This window comes from Lytechinus pictus, chromosome 16 (genome assembly GCF_037042905.1).
Source record: "Lytechinus pictus isolate F3 Inbred chromosome 16, Lp3.0, whole genome shotgun sequence".
NCBI classification, from domain to species: Eukaryota; Metazoa; Echinodermata; class Echinoidea; order Temnopleuroida; family Toxopneustidae; genus Lytechinus; species Lytechinus pictus.
Window position 1 is genome coordinate 27792201 of NC_087260.1, and position 11721 is coordinate 27803921.

The 11721-nt window shown below is 38.6% G+C and overlaps 1 protein-coding gene across 1 annotated transcript in view; it reads right to left on the bottom strand.

Moving 5' to 3' along the window:
- LOC129279388 (ATP-binding cassette sub-family C member 5-like) overlaps nucleotides 1–10795 on the bottom strand; it is a 15851-nt gene extending 5056 nt beyond the window's left edge. The window contains exons 1-14 of the mRNA XM_054915481.2: nucleotides 10692–10795; nucleotides 9758–9971; nucleotides 8810–8937; nucleotides 8193–8462; nucleotides 7348–7551; nucleotides 6684–6865; nucleotides 6260–6339; nucleotides 5035–5228; nucleotides 4473–4607; nucleotides 3749–3878; nucleotides 3156–3438; nucleotides 1817–2003; nucleotides 1059–1148; nucleotides 469–658 (exon numbers count right to left, since the gene is read on the bottom strand). Coding sequence (XP_054771456.2) covers nucleotides 469–658; nucleotides 1059–1148; nucleotides 1817–2003; nucleotides 3156–3438; nucleotides 3749–3878; nucleotides 4473–4607; nucleotides 5035–5228; nucleotides 6260–6339; nucleotides 6684–6865; nucleotides 7348–7551; nucleotides 8193–8462; nucleotides 8810–8937; nucleotides 9758–9971; nucleotides 10692–10769 — 2365 coding nt within the window. The 5' untranslated portion in view covers nucleotides 10770–10795. The remainder of the gene's footprint in view (nucleotides 1–468; nucleotides 659–1058; nucleotides 1149–1816; nucleotides 2004–3155; nucleotides 3439–3748; nucleotides 3879–4472; nucleotides 4608–5034; nucleotides 5229–6259; nucleotides 6340–6683; nucleotides 6866–7347; nucleotides 7552–8192; nucleotides 8463–8809; nucleotides 8938–9757; nucleotides 9972–10691) is intronic.
- Between the last annotated feature and the right edge of the window lie 926 nt (nucleotides 10796–11721).

Below are 11721 nucleotides of genomic sequence, written 5' to 3' on the forward strand. Positions count from 1 at the left end.
AAATCGGTGAGATAGCTTTTATGGATTCGTTGATACGTGCTTTCGTGTTGTCAAACTCTATTTCCTGTTTTATTGGGGGTTGTTAATAAAACAAAGGGAGAATCAAATGGATCAAATCATTATCATTTCAGAGGAAGAAGAAGAAGGTGAAGAAGGAAACGAAGAAGGAGACAAGAGAGATGAGAAAAGGAAAGAAAAAGAGGGAAAAGAGAAGAAAGAAATATGGAAGAGGGGATCTGTTATATTCACTTTCATCAGAGGATGATTAGGCATTTTCCTGTCTGGTCTGCTACATTGAACTCTTTACCGGCAGTTTCGGTTATATCAGTTTTGCATTGATTCTGGATGCTTCATTCGTGTTTGATTAGAGGTGATAGCTCATTTGGAAACCTGACATATGAATCGTGATGTCATATCATGTCAAAATGATTTAAGGTGTAAGAACGACACAGATGAATGTGTTCTTACCTGACCCGGTGCGACCAACAATGCCGATTTTCTCCCCGGCCCGAATCTTGCATTTGACATTCTTTAGAACCAGAGGGAGCTCTTCACGATATCTCATCCGATAGCTGTCGAATCGGATTGCACCCTCACTTGGCCAGTCCTTGGGAGGTCGGTTATCCGGCACCACTTCCGGCCCCTCATCCTCGAGTGACTTTGAAGAGAGAGAGAGAGAGATAAAGGGAGAGATAGATTAAAAGACTAACATCATGAATGACTTGCTCACAAATTATATTAACATCAAACATAAAGATTTACAAGTAGGCCTATGCCTGTGTCTGGAAGAGAATCAATCAATACAGTATTTATGGAGACTTTTATAATGATCAAGGATTTTATTTTGTTATCAATATTTTTTTCCAAATAAAGAAAAAAAAGGTAACATTTTATTTGAGGGAAATCGAAATTGGGGACTTTTTAAGAATTTCAGTTGTGAGAGGTATTGGTGAAACGATCAATTCCAAAACCCAACGCGTTTTTTTGTGTTTACATACTTTATCAAAGATATGAAGTTACTAATTAATAAAGAAAACACCCTACGAGGTTACTCTTACCCTGTTATATTCAAGTATTCTTTCTGCCGAGAAGAATCTTCCTTCCGTCTCAGCCAGTGTGCTCATTAAAAGCTGGAACATACCGGTCAACTGGAGGTTGCAAGAAGAAGTTTCCATGGTAATTCATAAATTTTCTTTTGAATTAACTACCCCCGCTTACCAAATGAAAGCCAGTGTGAATACATTAATTTCTATTGCATCCCGTGAACTATGCTTATTCCTGGTTTATGCTCAGGATAAAGTATCAACGAAAATAATAAAATGAGAATCAAAAAAAAAAAAATCAAAATTGCTTTGTTTATTGCAAATTCAAAAGAGGAGAAAACGCAGTGTCCAACAGAATCTTTAATATCTATCAAAAGTATACAACAGCATCTCTCCCTCCTCTCTCACTTTCACTTAGCCCATTCTTGATCGTTTTTTTCTTCCTTTTTTTTTTTTTACTTTTTACCCCAACCCCATAAAAAAATCTTGGAAAATGACAAGAGGTGGGATGAAAATGGGTAAAAAATTGGGACGAAAATTTAAACGCTTACGATAATGAGATGCGATGAAATAAAATGAAATGAAATGGAAGAAGCACATGGACCAATGCCCATCTGAAAGAGGGCAAGTTCACGAGAGAAGATATCACCAAGGGTAGCTCTGGTAAGAATGAAAATGGGATGGGCCCCCGTCACGATTAGGATGAAAGAAATGAAATGAAATGAAAACGAAAGAAACAAAATACATTTAAATAGATATTGTCAAGATCCTACCTGTATCGCGTACGAGATGGCAAGTCCAGCAGTCGACGTCGAAAGAGTACCTTTGGTTAGGACGGCCATGAGATTGGTCCCGGTGACGATCAGGACGACGAGGATCTCGAGTCGAGCTCCCGCCCATCGACTAGCCATGCGAAACAACATCATCGGGTGGGCGTTGATATCGAGAAGGTAGATGAACCTAGAGAGACGATTAGATCAGTGTGAAATTCAATTCACGATAAACATCCTGCTTTTATATAGCGCTTAAGTTCATCGGAAAGACGTCTCTATGCGCTCTACAAAATAACCCCGGTCATCGGATCCTGGCATGCCCGCACAGTATGTATGGACTTTCTCCACTCCCTAGCGAGCATTCCATTAAACCTAAACCTCCATTGCTACGTACACTACAAAGGCTTTCGAATCCTACCGGGTACCCATAACACCTGGATGGATAGTGGCAAAGTGTAGATTGACGTCTTGCCAAAGGACGCTATGATTGCCGCGGGGGATTCGAACACACGAGCCGAGAGTCGGAACCGCTACACCACGACGCTTCCAATCAAATATTCAATGAAATATTGGTGGAAACAACTGACAAAAATGCCCGTTTGTATATATAGACCAATAAGTGTTCCAAACTGATAAACTTTTTTTCAATGTAAAAAGTGAGGTGCTGATGTAAATTTGACAAGCAAAAAAAAAAGATTTCACTACAATATCAAATATGGAGGTAATTTTGGTCCCCAAAAATTCGACAAGCAAAAGGGATTTACTATACAATGTTGGTAATTTTGGTTACATTTATCCATTTTGTCACACCCACCAGAATTCCAGAGGGTTTGGAGAATAACCTTTGGAGAATAACCTACGCACCACCCCCTCTTCCCAGGGCCATGCCTAGTGACGAGCTACCTGATCTGTAGGAATCTATTTCTGACAAGGCTTTTGCAATATTCCAAGTTGCTAAGAACATTTGCAATATGTTAGTATATACGTTTATCAATGTACCGCTGTACCAAGCTAGAAAATCACAATTGACTGACGCGTATATGCCTTTAGGTTAGAAGTGCAGAATACAATCTTCAATATGAACATATAAAATCCTGAAAATGGTGGAGAAAAACTTTTTCCTTTAAAGTAGCAATTAATGGCGAATCATAATCAGATAAATACTCCTTTTTGTTCAGTAAGGTTCGCAATAAATTCATTTGTAATTTCATTTTGGATTCGTCCTGAACTCTGTCTATCTTATCTGAAATTTGACGTCAAATTCTAAAACCTCGCCCTGAGTTTCTTCGAGGCAAGTGTTCAATACAAGATATTTAGAGTGAAAACTATCGAAACTCACTTATCGATCATTTCTTTGGTTTTATCGTAAGCATGGATGGTCGTCAATCCCATCGCCGTCGAGCCGATATGTGAAAACCATGGTGATCGGCTAACGTTCTCGATTTGCTTCAGATTGTTGACGCCCCTCCGGTAGAAGTTCATGATGAGATAGAAGACGATGAGGATTGGGACGACGGCGGCTAGGAAGTACGGGAAGACCGCGGAGATGGTTAAGAGAGAGGCGGTGATCAACGAGAGGCTCATCAAAGACAATTCGAGGTTGATCGGGAGCAAGACGTCCACTGAAAACGGAAAAGTGAGAAATGTTATTTAAAAAAAAATCGAGGACACTTAATTCTATCATCAAAGAATTTAATAATCCACTGGGAAATAAGGGTATAAGAAATTTTATCAAGGGATTCCCAGACAATTGCTCCGGCGACAAGTGCTCCGCTCTAAATTCCACACACTAATCGAATGACTAACTTCAACCCTGGATTCGACATTATACCCTACCCAAAACCCAATCGCACTCTAACCATACATTTTCGACGAAATATAGCCTGGAGCAATTGTCGCAGGAGCAAATGTCGTGTCACCTGGCCAACTCACACTCATCCATATCCTTCGAGAACCTGTTGAGAATTCTTCCTGTCGGGGTTGTATCGAAGAAACTCATTGGACTTCTCAGCACTTTACTGAAGAGTGTGTTGTGTAATCTGGATGATGCGCGCATCGTCAACTTAAAAGAAAGAAAGGGATAACATTTTAAAATAGTCTGGATGAAATTAAGTAATAACAGACATAATTTTCTATGATAATAGATATACAACGATCTCAGGAAGAAAATTCCCGACGGTGGTGATGTCAATTGGATCACTTTTTCCAATAGAATTTTTGTTTGCCCGCTGATACCTTCTAGTGCTGTTGTCGCGGCGCGAGCAGGGTTTTTTATTATCATTATTTCTGTTTGGGACCATAACGAAACAGGGCATACATATTTTATTAACATTGTCAACTATTGGAGAAGCAATCTCCGGAAGTCATCAACTAAGCATTTACATTCCTCAGGCAGTAAAATATCTGTGAATGATTTACAAAACAGGGTATATTCTACTTTGTGACCAACTGTTGGATCGAAGGCCTTCAGACAATCATGTTTGTGTTCCTCGAAGAATATGTCGATCAAGAACACGAGGATAAAGTTCTACCATCTGGTACCAAGACTAGCCTACCAACCTATTCATCAAACGGCATCCAAAGTATCACCATGATATGTTCAATTATAATGTAAATGTGATTAGAGTTTTATATTATTGGAAATTGTTTTTTTTACCTTTGAGTAGACAACGCTCTTGAGTAATGCTAAGATCAAGATGACCAACAGTGATCCACCGTAGATTCCCATGTAGAATCCTAATCGAGGATCATTGACCAGAGTTGGTATAGGATCACCCAGAGTCTCATTGTACTAGGGAAAGTAACAAGAAGGCAAACAGAATGATGATAGCATCGTTGTTCAGAAACAAGTGTTTCCAGGATTCTTGGTTTAAAATATGTCTCTTTACAACGCTTCTGAAACTACATCCCGCTCATCTTACACGAGTTACAACTTTCATATTCATTACATGCGCTTTTCATAAACTTTCCTGGGATAGTTCTTTCTTATTGTATAAGGGACAAATTTATCATTTCAAATTGGTATTCAATCATTTTATTACAATGAACAACATTAATTGTCATTTCTTTTATTCTTAATTGTCATTTCTATCATTCATGTTTCACATTGAATTTTGTCTGCCAACACTGTTTTACCATGCATCTTTGCAGAACTAGACACGGAAAGAAAAACATAACCCAAAATAGGATCCATTTGAAGGACTAATAACGAGACTCACTGGTCTGTTCAAACTGGTTTCAATCCAATAACTAAGCCACCACGTGTTCGCCGTCAACAGACCAATCACAAAGAAATATGATACAACGATCACGATAGCATTACAGTATCCTCCCATCGCTTGAATGTATCCGTGATATGATTGCCAGCTCAGCTTAGCATCGCCAGTCTCCTCCGCCTTGGTCAGCTGTCCAACTGAGAAAACAAAATAAGCACGATCTTTATATCTAGGGAGAAATAAGTGAGGGAATGTACGGATTCCTTCACGGCAGTAGCTCACGTCTTTTGTCAAGACATCAATCTAGAAATTCGGGGGCTGTGAATCTTTTGGATGGTGGCATTAGTTCTCGCTCTGCGACGTACGGAAGGTTCGAGAATGCAATAAATATATTGACAATGCCCGTCAAAGGACAAAGAACAGCTAGGCGGTCTTTTTCAAAACTTGGTAAACCGGAACAGCCGTTTCGTCATATGTTTCGAAGCTGACGAGAACTTGCAAATATGTCGTTTGTCCAGAGTCGAAGACAAAACTGTTGTTTTTCGACAAAAACTTCTTGCTTGTTCTTTGTCATGAAGAATATTTGGCAATACATTTTCTCTGTTGTTGAACCGTTCATACGTCGCGGAGCAAAAATCTTATTATTAAAAAAATATTAAAGGTTTAACTGATACACTGTTGTAAAAACGCAATTGCACAAACGCGCACGCACACACCCACAAGACACAGACCATCAGACAATCTCACACACCTTAGTGAGGGTGTTGCGATAGATGGCGTATTCCCTAATTTGCCATAATGTGATCTGGCAGACAGGCACACTAATACAATTCTATCCACTGTCTTCATGTTATGCAATAAAAACATAAACTTTGAAGACTAACATCAAGAGTTAAAAACTAGTTTATTCAAAAAATTATTCACTCTTCTATTTTAGATAAGGAGATAAGAGATAAAAAAGGATATTAGAAAACACATATTATGCTATTCAAAATGAACTGTCAATCTCTTGCACATGACTATCAAGGGTGATTTTTTTGTGTTTCTATGACATGACATCGGCATCACAATACACATAAATAAGTAAACGTGTGTAATTATGATATGAAGATAAATCAGAGGCAATAATTACTATTAAATTAAAGAGTTTAATCATAAACAAAACGAATTCATATCAGAGACAGTCATAATTATTGTAGGTAAGATTAAAGCGAGACGATGTATATACCTTCTTCGATTGAATTCATACTCTCACCCTCCACCTCACTAGTCACGCTGCGGCTGATTGATTTATGACGACTGATCCGTCTGCAAAAGTCAAAGACAAAACTGATGTCTATAAAACAGGCAATATATGCATTCTCTCTATTTGAAGCCCCCTCACCCATCCAGGAGGGAGGGGAAAGGGTGAGGTGTTACTATACACGAGATGATGCGATGACGTGATAATGTCCGTTGCCGAGTGAGGAAATCTCTCCTGCTCTACCGGAGGCAGTGGAACCAGGATGGGGGAGTGAAGCCCCCCCCCCCTTCTTAACCCCACACGCCCTTTTCAATTAAAAAAAACTTAAAGAGTACCAGCGTCTGATCGTGATTTTCTATATCCAACCACTTTAAAAAAACGTTTATACTTCTGTCTAGGACGTCCTTACCGTTTAAGTTTTGGTGACATCGGTTCCTCAGCCTTCGGTGGTTCTTCTTCCTGTGGTTTGGTGTAATGCGCCGTGATGAGCCGAGCGTACTCACCACCCTCATCCATCAGCGTACGATGTGTTCCCTTCTCGGCTAGTCTTCCTTCTATTAGGACCGAGATCGTGTCACAGTCCTGAAGAAACTGCAGTGGTAAATAGGAGAAGACAAAAGTACTGACTCGGATCGGTCTTTCCTCGATAGATATAATATTTTTTATTCATATATTTTTTTTTTATATAAATGACAAGAAGTGACCACTTTGACAAGTTTCGGCTTGCTTTTGCCCTTTTTTTTTTTTTAGAAATACAACTGTTTCCAACTACTATCTGAAAAGTCAAATATTGCGTTTAGATAATGATGTAGGAGGATGCGGATCAAAAGCCTATTGGCCATTTGGGCAGTTAAATTGATCGTGAGGGCCGTTTTATAAAGCTGATCGTAAGTTAAGAGAGACAAAAGAACGACTGGTGATCATTTCTTGTGGTAAATGATACTGACCATTAAATGTTCATTGGTGATTATTCATAGCGCAAGAAAGGTTCACCAGTCGTTCTTAATTTCGTTCTTAACACACACCAGGTGATTTACTCATGGTATCGATTTGAAGTGACATTCACGGTTTACCTGTAACTGATGCGTCACGAAGAGGACTGTCTTATCCTTGAGGGCTCCCTTGATGCAGCGGTTGAAAATCTGTTCACCGACGTGGGCGTCGACGGCGCTCAACGGATCGTCCAAGAGATATACATCGTGATCAGCGTATACGGCTCTGGCTAAGCTGATCCTTTGCTTTTGACCACCACTAAGATTGACCCCCCTCTCGCCGATCTGAGGAAGTTAATAAAAATAACTATGGTAGCTATACAGTCACCTGACAAAAGTCCCGACCGACCAAGTCTGTTATGTTGTTCCCTTTGACACACCATGGTCAGATTTTGGATTCGGGTTCTTTGGTGTACTGTAGCATAATCACTTTGATAAAGACTGACACAATCATTACATATATTTTGAATAAACATCGCATTTGGTGGCTTGACGGTTAAAAGTAGCGAACAGTCACACCCAAAGTTGCATGCGTATACATTTATAAAAGTATGTTATATTGATAATTTATAATATACACATGTAGGTAGTTTATCGGCGGCAAGATTGTATAATTTGCAGACGATTGGACTGGTGGGAGGCCACATTGATAGTACTTTCAACCATTGTTTAAAAAGTGGCGAATATCCATTAGGATTATTTTGAGTAAGCATATAAGCCTAGAAAAAAAAACCCTGTTATGTTGTTAATCGTGACAAAAATTACACATTAATCCTTTTAAGCAACATAATTCGCCTATTAGATCAACTACAAAACAATCAATGTATTGAACAATAAAGTACAAATCCTGATATAGATAAAGTATTCCTTATTAACAGTCATTAAAGCAAGCGTCAGGAGAAAATGAAAGAAATTTAAGTAAATACCTCGGTCTGATCGCCATCCATGAGTATCTCCATATCCGTTTTGAGACTGCATGCGGTCAACACCGCGTCGTACCGCTTCGCATCCATTTTCTTACCGAAGAGGATATTGTCTTGTACCGTTGCGTTGAAAATCCACGCCTCTTGGGCCACGTACGCGAATCGACCTTTGACCTTGCAGCTTCCGCTTATCTTCTCCATTTCACCCAATATGGCGGAGATGAGAGAGGATTTACCGCTTCCGACCAGACCGCATACACCATTCAAAGTCCCCTGTACGGGTAAAAAGATTTAGTAACTTACCTAACCAATCCATCTATACTATACATACATGTACATATCCACCTGCGTCTAAAACATATGCATAACTCGTCATTTACTTTTGTTGAAACTGTTCTATCCACAAATATTGCGAGATGATATCCGAATGATAAAACTAACGATGTTACAAGCTTCCATTCCACTCTTATATTACTTCAAGAGCACTCGTAATGGACCTCTATACGAAGGGAAAACATGACTAATTAGAGTCATATTTCTTTGTGTTACTTTTTCATTTTCAAATTGTTCGGTTCTTTGCTTTTATTTTCACAGGGAAAATAGCCCCAATCATTCCTCACCTTCTTGAGTTTGAAGTCGAGATCAAAAAGAGCTGGTGTGATTTTGGCTGACTTAAAGCTTGATACGCCATTTTCCGAAGTCAGGTGGCCATTCGATGAATTAGAATGATCTGGGTTTATACCTTTATCTGGATTTTTTTGGGGGGAAAGAAAGAAGGGAAGGTGGTTTTTAAAAAATTTGCATCATCACCACTTCTATTACCACCACCCATATCACCACCATCGTCATTAGCACCAAGGCCGTTATCATCGTCAATACTTGCATCATTAATGTATTTTGGCATCCACTTCGCAGACACTTTCTGCAACGTTCAGAATCCATTGAAAATGCCCATCAAATCACGATGGACAAATAGAGGTCATTGTCGAAAGTTGGCGGATCGGGACAGCACATCGTCTTAAGATTCACACCAGACGAAAAACAAATTGAAAATATGTACAGAGTCCAAGACGACAGTGCTGTTTTGATTCGCCGATTTTCGACAAAGGCTGCTTTGTAATGAAGGGCCTCTGACAAAAGATTTTCTGCGTTATGGAAAGCGTCTGCAAAGTGATTGCTAAAATGCCATATTATCAGGAACAGCAGCAAAATCATGATTACCAAACTTGTATGCTGCATGGGGTAGAGTCATAAACGGTCGGACGCAATTGCTTTGTGCTGAATCAGTATATCATCATCATCATCATTGCCATCATCGTCATTATCATCATCACCATCATCATCATCACCATTATCACCATCATCATCACCCACCACCATCATCATCATCATCATTATCACCATCATCACCATCATCATCATCATCATCATCATCATCATCACAACCACTACTTTCATCATCTTATCACCGCCATCATCGTCGTCATTATCATCAACACCATCATCATCGTCATCATCACCATCTGTAATCACCGCCACCTTAATGATTGTTCTGAGGAATTACACACCTGGGCTTTTTCCATTTTCTACTCTCTTTTCCAAATCGTCTTTCCCATCTTTATTGTGGCGTTCCCTTCTCGGTCCCCTCTCCATCTCCATCTCTCCTGAATTCTCAGTTGTGATAGCATCCCAGCCGAACGTACCACCTTTTATCTCCAACATGTTGTCACTGCTATCTTCCAGCACCTCGTTTGGTCTCATCCTTTCCAGAATCATGATTTCCTGTCAGTGATGATAATTTCCCTTGATTGGTTTTTATCAATTTATATCAGGATCAAATTTCTAAACTAGTCCCAATGTCCCATCATTAGCATACATATACGTACATGCCACCATCGTTATTATCGCGATGAAAATGATGATGATATTGATGATGATGATGATGGCGTTTAGGATGATGGTGGCAACAACAATGATAATGATAACGGTGGTGGTGATTATGACAACGAATGATGATTATGTTCAATAATATTGAAATTACAGGCCACCATCTTCTTACTGTATCAGGTGATGATTATGATTGTCTGTCATTATTATCATCATTATTCATGTTATTACATCGTCATCTCTATTGCAATTTCCCCTATACACTTATATATTTTTTCTTCGTCGTCGTCTTCTTTATCGCAATTCCTTTTCATTATTTTTTCTTGACATTACTTTGATTGTAAAGCATTTGCACTAATTATATTTCAATCAAGCATGGCAGAATGGAATAGGCTCAGATTACTTCCTCGATATCTACACATGGACCATATAGAAGTTAAAACAAAGTAAAAGGGGAAGAAATTTATCGATTCTTACCACCCCCCCCCCAAAAAAAAAAACAAGCAAAAAAGTTTAATCACTAATATAACTTATAAAACAGGATAATATTTCAGTTGTGGTACTTTAGGGTGGGCAGTCTGGTTATGGAACCTCTTTAACTCCCCTTCTTTTTACCTTTAGACGATGCAGGGCTACGTTAGATTCGGCTAACATCCTCACAGCAAATGGGGTTGGTCCCAGAACAACTCTCATCACATTCAACAAAGATATCAGTGTGAAAGCCTGTTCAGAGAAGAAAATACTAGCAATGGTGAGTTGTTTTCGGAATAGACATTTTTGAAATGTGAGATCTCCTTGATAATATTACGTTGAGTAGACAATATGGCATTAAAAATATTTTGGGGTGAAATACTTTCATTTTAGATTAGATAACTATTATAATATTATAATTATTATAGTAAAAAACTAATGCAAATTGATGGTTTATGTATAATACTAATAACAGAAATGATACTAATGGTAGTAGTAGTAGTAGTAAAATATATTTATGATAAATAATGAACATGATTATGATAATAAAATTATTCGTAATAATATCAACAACAATAATAATGATAATAATAATAATAATAATAATAATAATAATGATAATATTTATAAAATAATAATAATAATAATGGGAACAGAAGGGATGTAGAAAAGGAAGTAGAGGAACAAAAGAACAACTATGCATCGACAAAGGAATTATGAAAGACAGCAAGAAAAGAAAAACGAACCTCGCAATGGCATGGATTGACTACAAGAAAGCATACAACATGGTTCCGCACTCTTGGATCATCGAGTCTATGGAAATGTTAGGGGTAGCAAACAATATCAGAAGGTTCCTCATTACAAGCATGGCGAGATGGAGAACTAAGTTGGAAAGTAATGGTGAAGTGCTTGGAGAGGTTGGTATCAAGAGAGGAATCTTTCAGGGAGATAGTCTATCTCCATTGCTGTTTGTGATGGCAATGACACTATTAACTAAGGTGCTCAGAAGATCCAGGCTAGGATATGAGTTCAAGAGCAAGGCAAAAATCAACCATCTATCATACATGGACGATTTGAAGCTATTTGGTAAGACACAAATTGACTTGGAGTCTCTCATCAACACTGTGCGGATCTTCAGCGAAGACATCGGTATGCAGTTTGGGTTGGATAAATG